The sequence below is a fragment of the Podarcis raffonei genome, chromosome 17 (assembly GCF_027172205.1).
Source record: "Podarcis raffonei isolate rPodRaf1 chromosome 17, rPodRaf1.pri, whole genome shotgun sequence".
Classification (NCBI taxonomy): domain Eukaryota; kingdom Metazoa; phylum Chordata; class Lepidosauria; order Squamata; family Lacertidae; genus Podarcis; species Podarcis raffonei.
Window position 1 is genome coordinate 29,119,677 of NC_070618.1, and position 13,651 is coordinate 29,133,327.

Consider the following 13,651-nt stretch of genomic DNA (forward strand, 5'->3'; position numbering starts at 1 on the left):
GGTCAAACTCATGCTGGTAGCTTCGAGAACACTGTCCAACCATCTCGTCCTCTGTCGTCCCCTTCTTCTTGTGCCCTCCATCTTTCCCAACATCAGAGTCTTTTCCAGGGAGTCTTCTCTTCTCATGAGGTGGCCAAAGTATTGGAGCCTCAGCTTCATGATCTGTCCTTCCAGGGAGCACTCAGGGCTGATTTCCTCAAGAATGGATAGGTCTGTTCTTCTTGCAGTCCATGGGACTCTCAAGAGTCTCCTCCAGCACCATAATTCAAAAGCATCAATTCTTCGGCGATCAGCCTTCTTTATGGTCCAGCTCTCACTTATCTTCCACCTAATGGCTATTCCAGTCTTACTAAAGCCCTGCCTGAAGAGGCCATTGCAAATCGATCTGATCTGCCATTGGCCTCCGTGAGCTTTCAGGTTCCACCGATAACCCCCATGGAAGAACATTTGCCTCCCCATCTCATTCTCCCCATTCCTTCCACTCTCTGGATGTTTTGCTGGTCTTTCTGGGATCTCTTTTTTCTCCACCCTGCCTTGGCATCCTTGTACCTCTGACTGGGGCCTGACGTTTCTCTGCTCCTTCAGTCACTAGGCATCCTGGTCTTGTTTTTCTCAACTTCCTCATGAAAAGCTCCCTTTCCCCTTCATCCTCAGACTCTTCTTCCTGCCTACAGCAACATTGAGTGCAACACTTGCACAAGAATGAAGACCTTTCTCTCCTCCTTCCTTCCTTCCCTGCTCTGTGGCACTTAAGTAGATTCAAATATAAAGTCAATCCATGCACTGGGGTTTCATCAGATATCCCCACAACACAGAGACTAAAAACGCCCAGCTCTTTACAGCATTGCCTTTCTAGCTATGGCTAGTGAGATACCACCCCAAAAGAAAATATCTACTGCCCAATAAAACTGCCATGGCCTAATCCGCTGAACAGGGCTGACCTGCAAAAAGAGATGGACAGATTTGCCTACTTTCAGTCAAGATCACATTTGCATGTGTTGATTCATAAGTCAGCAATCGAAATCTGCCTGGAAAAAGTTGCATTTAAATACATACTTGCATGCATTTTCTTATGAAATACCCTCAGGTTTAGGGCAGTATATAAATTCAGTAAACAACAACAACATTTTCTCATAAAATACAACATTTCTAAACTTATTCTATCTTAAAATATTAATTTTAAAATCTTTTTCTGCATGTTTTTTGAGCTGAGAGCTGCATCACAAAATTGGGAAATGTGCAAACTTTGAAGGATATTTACTCGTGTGGGAGATGCAGCTAAGTTCTTACTGGAATTCTCAAAGTGCTAATGTCTTCCTTGTTTTTAGAAACTTGAGTTTCGATACACTCTAGACTCAATTGTTCCATTAGGCATGTTCTGTTTCTTAGTTCCTCTGACAAACCAGTTACAGGAAGGAACACTTGAAAATGTTATTTGGTGTTATTGCTGCATATTTATTCACTCTAGAAACATAGTGGAAGTGCACAAGTATGGCTGAGAGAAGTGGGTGCTAGCTTTTAAAACACGGAAAATGGCAATCCTCCTATTTGCCTTGCTACAAATGTTACAATTTGCCTTCCTACAAATGTTACATGCTGTCTCTAGTTGCTTTGTAAGAGTATCTTAAAAAATAATAATTTGACAAGTAAATGGATATGTGCTACTTGAAAAAAGCAAAATGTTCAGAAAGTGCTCCTCAGCTCACTAAGGGAACTGGCTCAGACGTACATCAACTCAGTTTGGAAATAATGTGAGGAATTGCACTAGATTCGCCCACGGCTATACCAGATGTGTTCAAGTGGAGATTCTGGCCAGAATCCAGTGACCACTTTAGGTAGGATGGAGTCATGCTGCTCTTTTACAAAGCTAAATAAAATTATGGTTGTATACATGGATCTCTCCTTCATTCCCACACCCTGCATTGAGACTTCTGACCAGACCTGGAATTAATATGTTCAAAGGACTTGTTTTGAATAACATTTCCCTTTTTGATGTAAGCAGTTTATTCCACAACACAACAAGCAATTCCACTCATTCTTCATAATTTCAAATGGTGCATCACAAATTTTGTATACTGTGCATTAATGCTCTAAGTTAAAAGCAGCACAAAGCATTCATAAAGTCGTGTTTACTTCCTTCCCGACCCATCCTGCTTCCACAAGGAACATCCACTTGTGCAAATGAGAGTTACCCTCCCTGCCCTCCTGCTTTGCAGCCCCCCAGGCACCCCCAAAATCTGCTCTGGAGCACTGGAAGACCTTCCACAACAGATTTTTTTCATCGGGGGGGGGGGGCAGGGAGGAAGGGAAATGTTGTCATGTCTGCTGGCATGGCATTGGATCTCAGCTTTTTTTTAAAAAAAAATAGCATTCCAAACTTAGCCATAGGGTGGCACACATAATTCTATCTCCTCTCATTAAAGGCCAAATTCTCTTCTTAAGTTTAGAAGATTCTAGAAACACAAACGCTTTTACATTTAACCACTCCTCACTCAATTTTGATATAAAAATATGAGATAATGCCCTTAAGCAAAACTATTTCTCTCCAGATAAAAGGTGGTTTGTTTGTTTGTTTGTTTTTATACCAACCTTCATGAATAATAGTCACAGGCCAGCTTTTGAAAATAAGGTAATATAAAAACTTAACACAAAATAAACAGAAATATGAAAATAATTCTCAGAAATTACATAGTTAATAACATTACAAAAACCACTTAACGCATCAGCATCTAAAAGCCCAACCCAAAAGGTAAGGTTTTACGTAGTGTCTAAAAGGGTGTAAGATTGAGGCAACTGCAGGTAAACTTTCAGCTAGAGAAGTTATGTGGTCTAATAAAAGGAGAGGTTACTGCTCCCTGACTAAACACTCCCGCGAAAGAGAGATGGAGAAAAAGATGCTGGTTTCTAAGGGGTCTGGTCAGCTTGGCAGGACTGTACCTTTGTTTCTGCTGCATGGGTTGCTGTCTCATAGCCATATATTGCATGTCCTCTTGTAGCCGATTTAGAGGGGAGTCTGGCTTGACACGAATCCCATAGTAATGATATTTGGAGTTCCCCCTTTGGGAAAAAGCAAATATTAAAAACAAGGGAATGTACACAACCTAAACGCAAATGTGATCCCTTTGGGTTGTTCTTAAATATTTTAGATCTGAATTGTATCTCAGACTGTTGTTCAATTTGGCTGCTTTCCTCTGAACTGTGCAAAAATAATCCTATGCAGCCAATTTAGTCCCAGCAGAATGGAAAGCTAGCTGAGTATTAGATATTCACTTAGTTACAACTGCAAATATTTCACAATCATTTCACACATTGGTCTCTTGACAAGGTTTTTACCACTCAAATAGAAAATGGCCCAAACAGCAGGGGACTGTAGATTACTCTAATGATTAAGGAATGTATTTAGCTTTATACATAGTTAGTTGGCTTGATCTTAGAATGTCAATAGAATTTAAGGAGGCTAAGTGCGTATAGGATTTCAACCAGTGTTACTAATTTATGAAAGAGAAGGGATGGAGTGGGGGAGAGAAATTGCAATTATTTTGTCTTTAACTATTTATTGTAAGTTTCCTTTTGTGACAAAAACTTAAGATCAAAAGGAAGTTGCTCACACTGGGCAAAAAATTCGCAAGCAATAATGCAAGGACACCATTTTCACGGGGACCCACTTTATGCCCCCCCCAAGTGGGATGAACAAATGCTGTGTATATGGTGGCCACCCAAAGGCAGCCACCTTTGCATATACTTGGCACAGGTCTCCTCTCTCTCTCCTCTGAGGATGGTACGAGGGACTGGCCTGGGAGACCAGAGGGAGATTTACTCACTGCCTATATAATCATAACTGTTGCTATGTTCTGGATATGGGGCATCATCTCCAGGTGTCAGTCTGGATCCTTAAAGAGGTGTGGGGTGAGCACACCACCCTCTAACTCAAGAAGAGCCACCTTAGTCAAGAGGTCTGCTCCGAGACCAGTGCCATGTCCTCAAGTGTTCAGTTACAGTGCTGGGGGCACTCTTATACAGTGGTTCAGCTCCTTCCTCCTGGGCCGTGTCCAGAAAGTGGGGGGGGAATGAGTGTTCAGACCCCTGGGCGCTCACTTATGGGGTGCCTCAGGGTTCTGTCCTCTCTCCCATGCTTTTTAACATCTATATGAGACCGCTAGGAGAGATCATCAGGGGGTTTGGGCTGGGTGTTCATCAATATGTGGATGATACCCAGTTCTACCTCTCTTTTAAACTGGAAACAGTGAAGGCAATGAAGGTCCTGTGTGAGTGCCTGGAGGTGGTTGGAGGATGGATGGCAGCTAACAGATTGAGGTTGAATCCTGGCAAGACTATTTTTGGAGGACAGGGGGCGGGCGGGTGTGGGGGACTCCCTGGTCCTGAATGGGGTAACTGTGCCCCTGAAGGACCAGGTGCGCAGCCTGGGAGTCATTTTGGACTCACAGCTGTCCATGGCAGCACAGGTCAATTCTGTGTCCAGGGCAGCTGTTTACCAGCTCCATCTGGTATGCAGGCTGAGACCCTATCTGCCCGCAGACTGTCTCGCCAGAGTGGTGCATGCTCTAGTTATCTCCCGCTTGGACTACTGCAATGCACTCTACGTGGGGCTACCTTTGAAGGTGACCTGGAAACTGCAACTAATCCAGAATGTGGCTGTTGGACTAGGGACTGGGAGTGATTGACGAGACCACATAACACCAGTCTTGAAAGACCTACATTGACTCCCACTTCGAGCACAATTCAAAGCATTGGTGCTGACCTTTCAAGCCCTAAACGGTTACAGGGAACCAGGCAGAGGGCCTTCTCGGTAGTGGTGCCCACCCTGTGGAATGCCCTCCCATCAGATGTCAAAGAAATAAACAACGATATGACATTGAGAAGACATCTGAAGGCAGCCCTGTTTAGGGAAGCTTTTAATGACTGGTTTTTAATATATTTTTAATCTTTTGTTGGAAGCCATCCAGAGTGGCTGGGGAAACCCAGCCAGATGGGCGGGGTAGAAATTAATAATAATAATAATAGTAACAAAAACACCAACAACAACTGTCAGGGGAACATATAAATGGACTGCAGTTGTTGCTTTCCATCCTGCAGCATCTACCCACAGGCAGGCTGAGCAAAGCAATTCTTAAAAAGGTAAAGGTAAAGCTACCCCTGCCCGTACGGGCCAGTCTTGACAGACTCTGGGGTTGTGCGCCCATCTCACTTAAGAGGCCAGGGGCCAGCGCTGTCCAGAGACACTTCCGGGTCACGTGGCCAGCGTGACAAAGCTGCATCTGGCGAGCCAGCACAGCACACGGAAACGCCGTTTACCTTCCCGCCAGTAAGCGGTCCCTATTTATCTACTTGCACCTGGGGGTGCTTTCGAACTGCTAGGTTGGCAGGCGCTGGGACCGAGCAACGGGAGTGCACCCCACCGCGGGGATTCGAACCGCCGACCTTTCGATCGGCAAGCCCTAGGCGCTGAGGCTTTTACCCACAGCGCCACCCGCGTCCGAAGCAATTCTTAGGACATGCCAATTATCAGAAGCAGAATCCCTGTCTGTGTGCCATGCCTTCCTGCAACCAGCTGTATCCAAAGAAGCTGTGGGCTGCCTTTCTTCAGTTCATGATCCTGCCTGAATCTGGCACTACAGGCACCAGTAGCTCATAAGTCCTTCACTATTATTCTATGTAAGTTTGTTCCCATTCCACATGCTGCTGGTTTTATCCATATGGCAGCAATTGAAACATTTACTGTAGAGCATTCGAGGCATACAATCAGCTGTGACAATACACAAAGTACCCTTGTATTCTGAAGTGCATGTTATCTGGGCTGCTGACGTTTCTCACACAGGCTGAATCTGCAAACCGTACACCTTTGTTCCAAGGACAGCTTGCTTGAAAGGGGGCTGAGTCATTCAGAAAAATGAGGTGCAACATTTGGAAAAATGGACAGAAGCATTTTGTCCCTATTTAATCTAAGGCCCTTTGTTAAATGAAGCACCTTACATGCTGCAATGGATAATATAGCTTGCATGTACTAATTAATATATGTACCTCTTAGAATGCTTGATAGAAGATGGTGCTTTGGCAATGTCTTAAAGAGCAATATGGGAGAAGAAAGTGCTTAATACACATTTTAATGAACTGGGCAGTATATTTAGACAATTGCACAAACTTTGTTTTTATAGCACTTTGTTGTGGGAGTTGCACCACAACCTTATTCCAAACAGCAGTGTTCTAGTTTAGAGTTCTAGTTGGACTCTCTCTCAGTCTAACCTACTTCACAGGGTTGCTGTGAAGATAAAAAGGAAGAAGGATGAGGGGGAACCATGTAAACTACCTTGAGCAAGAAGGAATATATAACTAATAAGTAATATTACAAGATACAGTTAATAAGCAGTCATTAATAGCCTTATCCTGCAAGAACAAATTAGTGGTGGTGAACACAGATACTGTGATTGAAAATTCCATGGTTTAATTCTGTGCTATGTTAAAAGACCTTGCCTGTCCTGAATCTCCCACCATAAGGTTCACAGAATTGCCCTTTGCTCTAATATTATGAGGGCAAGAAAAACATCTCTTCATCCACTTTCTCCACTCATCTATAAAGCTCTATCACGTCTCCTCTGACTAACCACCAGACTGCCAATCACTGGCCAATCACTGCAAACTGAGACTGGAGGGAAGGGGGGCTTTAGGTCTTTTTTAAAAACAAAAACAAAAACAAACCAACAGCATTTTTTGTACTTCTGCAATTTGGGGTTTTATTGAACATGCAGATTCCCAACTTTTGTTTCTCAATGATCATGTTTTAGCTTCATGTCTATTGTCACGGGAGCACTAAATTTGCTATTAGAGGGAGTACACTCTGTCCCGTTAACTCAGAACTTTGCTTCCTTACACTAACCTGGTTCCCAATCTTCTGGTTCGTAGGCCCATGAAAATTGACCTTATTAGTTTTCCAAAAGAGGCAGCATTGACTGGGTCCAATTTATGCTCCTGACAGTGTCTCAAGTAGTGGTTGTAGAGGGTACTTCTGGGGAGACTCACTCCTTCTGCTGTTTCATAGTTGTCTAAAAGCCACTGGAGCTATTTCAAATTGGGGAAAAAGAAGAAAAATGAGCTCAACATAACTTTGCAGAACAGTTATGCCTTCATTAGTGTTGAAATAATGAAAGAACAAAAATAATTCTCTCTGTTTAGCTGGACACATCTTTCTTTAGCTCCAGGTAATTCTCCACAGAAATTCTAAAAGCATTACATCATCTTAAAATAGCTTTACAAATAGAGAAACAGCAGAATTCTTAAGACTTGTGGCTTCAGGCAATATAAATTACTTTAAGTAGCAACATGTTAATTCCATGTGCACTGACCTAGACTTTCAGGCAAAGTGTTAGCACTTGAGAGAATAAGAGCAACACTGAAAATAAGTCACACAATCAAAAAGGAAAATATTCTTATGAAGTAACATTTATCCATGCTTCTGTATCATTAGATTACCAAGATAACAAATATTGCAGTATTTACTTGAATAACTTTTGTTTTTATAACTGCTGAAGATTCTGGATCAGATCCTGCTCCTACTAGTGAAAGAGAGAGGGGGAAAGGGAGAGAGAGAGGTCCAATTTCACTGAAAACCAAACTGGGTCTTGTGAAGAAGCTGGGCTTCCTTTGGACCAAGTATGGGCAACCAATGTACAACTCCCCTCATCCCTTTCCATTGGCCCTGCTGGCTTGAGCTGGTGGGAGCTGGGAGTCCATCCCGAGGGCCAGAGGTTTCCCTATCCCTGCTTTAGGCTACTTTACAGTGGTGCCTCGCAAGACGAAATTAATCCGTTCCGCGAATCTCTTCATCTTGCGGTTTTTTCGTCTTGCGAAGCACGGCTATTAGCGGCTTAGCGGCTATTAGCAGCTTAGCAGCTATTAACGGCTTAGCGGCTATTAACGGCTTAGCGGCTTAGCGGTTATTAACGGCTTAGCGGCTTTAAGAAAAAGGAAACAAACTCGCAAGAACTCGCAAGACGTTTCGTCTTGCGAAGCAAGCCCATAGGGAAATTCGTCTTGCGGAACGACTCAAAAAACGGAAAACCCTTTCGTCTAGTGAGTTTTTCGTCTTGCGGGGCACCACTGTATTTGGGATTTACATGATCATTCATGGTCCTCTGTTGAGGGGCACATGGAAGGTATGTCAAAATTATACAATGTACGCAGAGCAGACTGCAAGTACTGAGACAGAAACAAAGTATCGTGATCCAAATAATCAAACCACTTAAATTTGTTAGACAGTTTCAATAAGAAAAAAAACTTTTACAGCACAAATTTATACATTCCTATTTAGAAGTAAACTCCACTAGGAAACCTTGGATTAGCTTTCCATCTTACATTGTAGTGGAGGGGGGAAATGTTAAACCAGTCTTTGAGGATTGGTAGTTTTTAGTAAGATATATAGGAATGGGAGAGGTACACATGGCTAGGTATACTTATTGATTAGCTGTTCCAAGCTGTTTGGTGTAGAACAGTGATTTTCAACCAGTGTGCTGTGGCACCCTGGGGTGCCTTGAAGGATGGTCAGGGGTGCCATGGCAACACTGGTCTCTGTCCCTCTTCCCTTCCCTCCCTCCTCTGATGCCCTCTGGTGCCTCTGCCTCCCCAAGACAGCCGTTTATTTCAGCAGCCCTTGCTATAATCTCCAGTGGCTGTTCAGAGGACTCCCAAGGAGAGGGGAGAGGAGAGGAGGCTGAGGAAACACTCCACAAGGGAAGGTGTTTGAAAAAGGGTGAGAGGCTGCCAGCCCTGCAGGCATAACTGGATTCCTGAGCCCCACAGGAGAGCTGCAAAAAGAACGTAGCTGGTCAAGGGAGTCATGGAGTCAGAAGGGTTGAAAACCTGGTGTAGACAGCAAGGTTTTGGGGCTATAGTAACCAGGCCATCTGCTGAACAAACTATAAATCAAGCAGAAGACATGCCCCCTGTCATTAGCCATCTCCCTATTAGTGCACTCTAGTTACCAGACCAGCTTGAATGACAAAAGCCCCAGCAGAAACCTTCAGCAGACCCCCCAAGAAATGCCTCCTGCAATGACTATCCAGAGGTTAAAATCTTCCTGCAGTGCTGCTGTAAATGAAGGCAGTGGAAAGGCTATCAGGGATCAGCTGACGAAGGAAAGGTTCTTCTGGCCACCAGCAGCCAGAATGAGACTTTCACGTGGAAATCAAGTTAACAGGGCAGCCAGATGAGAGGTCCCGAGGGTACTGGGGGCGACCAGAAGGACTGCTCTCTCCCTTTGGCCCATCATGCTTGGCATCGTGTCTCCCAGCCAACACAGCAACAAAATGAAGGATGCTGGCCGGTCCACTTGTTATCCTAAGTGGTGTTCCACTGTGCTACCCACCCTCTGGCTTCCTTGACACCCTGTTGCCATGTCAGACTGGGTTAGATGTTTCCTCAAAAAGTAGAGGCAGATGACCCTCAGAAGTTATAGTCACAAATCTGCTTTTGGGTTCAAATTTCATCTTAGACCTAAGGCATGCCACCAACTCTCAGCTTCAGCCACTCATTATTATCAAAGGATAATAACACTGACCTGAGTTACAGTGCTGTTGTAAAGAATGTTATAAACACTACGAACCCTCTAAAAAGCTGTATACATTGTATATTTCTTGATGCTGTTCTTATTGCTGTTCTTGCTAATATAAAAATGGAAATAGTTGTGCTGTGCCTGGGAATTCCACGCAACTGAGATATGGCTTGTTTGTTTGTTCAAAGCCTGTCAAACAAGAGATCCAGAGTGTCCCTTTCACGAACAGAACTGAGATCCCAGGGAGGGCAGGCTATTTCCCACAATTACCATTTTCCACTGCAGCCTTCTAAAACACCCCCACTGTTCTGGATTGTGCCCCCAAAGCAGTGTTTTAGGAAACAGAGAGAGAGGGAAGTGGGGACATGGCCTGGAGCACTCCACAAGCAAGCCTCTACAGAGGGGAACTCTGGATCCGGCCCATTCTTTCTTCCTTGTTTTAGTTCATGTACCCAATATTATTTCAAGATATCTCATTTGTCACAAATCTCTTTCAAATTAGTTATGTACCACTATGATCATATAACTTATGACGGTATGTCAAGGGAAATGGTAACCTTTACCTTGGTGTATTAAAAACATTTATTTATTTCACTAATGAGCTAACATAAGCATATCTGAGGACAGGAATCATCATAGCTTTCAAACTTTGCACTTAACTCATTAGAATTAATCAGCATAGATTAAAGCAGATATTCTATTGCTATTTATCCCAAAGGGAAATACCGAAATGGAATTGCAAAAACCACTGAACACTTCCCAATTAAATTATAAATGTAACATTTGACATTTCCCCCCACAGATGAATTACAACATACTATGATTAATTTTAAATACATTTTACAAAAAAACTTTACTTTTGACATAATATAACGGTTATTTGCAATAGTCATTGCTGGCAGTGCAGTCAATGTTCTGAATAAAGACTTTTGCTTTAGGACACACACATTTCACTGACAAAGGTCCAGTTGCTTTGGATTATAAAACTGGGGGTGGAGCAGAGGATGGTGATTCAGGCCACAGAAAATGTTACAGTGGAAATAATAAATTTAAGCTCTACATATTTGGAAGCATGGACCTCCAAAAATGAGCAAGGCAACAGCTCTCTTGCATGAATGCTAGTAGTAGGTGGACAGGATTATTATTATGATTATTTTGATATACCGCTCTTCATCTGAAGATCACAGGGCGGTATGTAGCATAAAAAGCTTAAACTTGCCTTTGAAACAGTAAGAGATGATGCCTCTCTAGTAACCAGCAACTACTCCGACACAAATTCATGCAGAATAGGTCTAGCAATGACCATTAGCATTATAGCTATACAGAATTTTCATGCTCAGATGCCTATGCCTCCAAATATCTGATGCTGGGTACAAACAGGGGGTGGGCATCAAAATAACGAGAAAGCCACAAAAATAAGAAAGCATTAATACTTGGCCCAACATACAAATAATTTAAAGAAAACACAAGCTAACAGCATTAAGACCATGTTGTAAAACCATGCCATACAACCACAAAGTGCTAAGCACTGGCATTATAAGTCACCATTATGATAGTCTGTTTCAAAGAAGTTCTAAATTTAAATTTTAGTCAAATATTGTTATGATGTGCAAAAATAAGTTAATCCAATAAATTTACCTCCCTTCACCCAATTTCAACCTTCACCCTCCCACCTAATTCTCAGCCACACTGGTAATTACCATACACATAAAAAGAGGTGAGGTGAGATAAAAACAGAGATTTAAAATACTATTAAACTAAGTGCTAGTATCCCATCTACTGAATGTCATCCCAGTATAACCGCTAAGTCTAAAAGATCTCTACATTCAAAACTTAATTTTAAGGAGGGGTCTGGATCAGGTTTGTAGACACATCAATGAATTTTGGGATTATAAAACTGGCGGGGTGGGGGGAGTATTTATTTCATACATGTTGTATTTTTGAGACAAGTAACCATTCTTTCACTAATAAAAATGGCATCCTTTTTATATATCCTAATGGTCCATTTCCAAAAGGAAACATTCAAATAATATTTAAACAAAGAATTTTGAAAACTCTATGGATTGTGTAAACTATGAAATGTAATGTTAGGTATATTGCCTGATTTTTCTGGAAATATATGTTCACATAAAGCTATGAGATTTTCAGTCATGGATTATATGGGCCACACTACTACAAAACAGAACTTCACAAAATACCCTGCTTTGGAACAATGACTTAGCTTTGCTTTACTATACCCTGGAAATAGCACAGCAAGGCACAGGGTATAATTATTTTTCTGCATACTTATTCTGTGAAACAAGGAAACACAGAAAAATAACAAATAATATATTTTTGTCAGATTTACCAACACATTTCAGGAAATGTGGTTGCAGTTTACTTATACGCCAGCAGGTAAATTCTTGAATGAATTGAACCAGCTTTTTATATACAGTCATACCTCGGGTTACAGACACTTCAGGTTGCGCCTTTTCAGGTTGCACACCGCGCTGAACCCGGAAGTACCAGAACAGGTTACTTCTGGGTTTTGGCGTTTGCGCATGAGCAAAAGTACTAAATCGCGCTTTGTGCATGCACAGAAGTGCGACCCACGTGTGCGCAGACACGGCGCTGCAGGTTGCGAATGCTGCTGGTTGCGAACGTGCCTCCCGCATGGATCACGTTCGCAACCCGAGCATCCACTGTATACACAATTAGTTAATTTTGAGATAATCACATATTTGGAAATTTCATTTCCAAATAAAAGCGAAACGTAAAGAAGTGCCATGGTCAGATCACTTCCTGGTGCAACTGGACTTCTCTGCGACCCATCCCCTCTGCAGGGAGGTGGGACCAATTCGGATGGTCCGCCCCCGCCACTTAATGGATCCAAATGGTTTCCAGAGAGTGGTAGGGGATGCTTTATCCCATGTTGATGGCCTTTCAGCTGATTCCCTGGTGGCCCGCTGGAATGTGGAGTTAACCAGGGCTATTGACTGTTTGGCTCCGAAGCGCCCTCTCCGATTGCATGGAGCCCGGACAGCCCCGTGGTTTTCCACGGATCTGAGGGCAATGAAACAATCGTTGAGACGGCTAGAGCGCCGGTGGCGGATAACTCATTCCGAATCTGACCGGACACAGGTTAGAGCTCAACGTCGAGCCTACCAAGTGGTGATAGCGACGGCAAAGAAGAATTTCTTCACCGCCTCTATTGCATCTGCAGAAAACAGCAGCAGGAGACTTTTTCAGGTGGTTCACAATTTAGCGGAACCACCTGCAACATCGGGGCCCAGTACGGGCCACATGTTCTCCTGCAATGATTTTGCAAAGTTTTTTGCAGATAAAATCGCTCAGATTCGGGAAGAAGTAGACTCCACCGTGGGAGCAGGGCCGGGGCGGGAGAGTGCTAGAGTTCTGTCTAGTCAAGTTGAGTGGGATCAATTCCAATCTGTTACCTCCGAGGATGTGGACAGGCTGCTTGGACGAGTGAAACCAACCACCTGTCTCCTGGATCCTTGCCCATCCTGGCTTATAAAAGCTAGCCGGGAAGGACTGGGCGATGGGCTTCGTGGGGTGGTGAATGCTTCCCTCCGTGAGGGAGCCTTCCCAGACCCGCTGAAAGAGGCGGTTATTAAACCGCTTCTTAAAAAACCATCTTTAGATGCGGCCACGATGGCCAACTATCGCCCAGTCTCAAATCTTCCATTCTTGGGCAAGGTGATTGAGCGAGCGGTTGCCGAACAACTCCAGGCACGCCTGGAAGAAGCGGACCATTTGGATCCCTTCCAGTCGGGATTCAGGCCTCATCATGGGACTGAAACTGCCTTGGTCGCACTGGTTGATGATCTCCGGCGGGCTAGGGACAAAGGTGAGAGCTGTTTCCTAGTTCTGCTGGATCTCTCAGCGGCGTTTGATACCATCGACCATAACATCCTTCTGGACCGTCTGGAGGGGCTGGGAGCTGGGGGCACTGTCATACAGTGGTTCCGCTCCTTCCTCCTGGGCCGTGTTCAGAAAGTGGTGGTGGGGGATGAGTGTTCAGACCCCTGGGCTCTCACTTGTGGGGTGCCTCAGGGTTCTGTCCTCTCCCCCATGCTTTTCAACATTTAC

At 43.7% G+C, this 13,651-nt stretch overlaps 1 protein-coding gene across 4 annotated transcripts in view; it reads right to left on the reverse strand.

Moving 5' to 3' along the window:
• The window catches only part of RFX3 (regulatory factor X3), a 125,559-nt gene that overhangs the window by 30,142 nt on the left and 81,766 nt on the right, over window positions 1–13,651 (reverse strand). For all 4 annotated transcript variants that reach the window (XM_053371173.1, XM_053371172.1, XM_053371171.1 and 1 more), the window contains 2 exons: window positions 6,893–7,074; window positions 2,938–3,057 (listed from right to left, as the gene is read on the reverse strand). In XM_053371173.1, coding sequence (XP_053227148.1) covers window positions 2,938–3,057; window positions 6,893–7,074 — 302 coding nt within the window. The remainder of the gene's footprint in view (window positions 1–2,937; window positions 3,058–6,892; window positions 7,075–13,651) is intronic.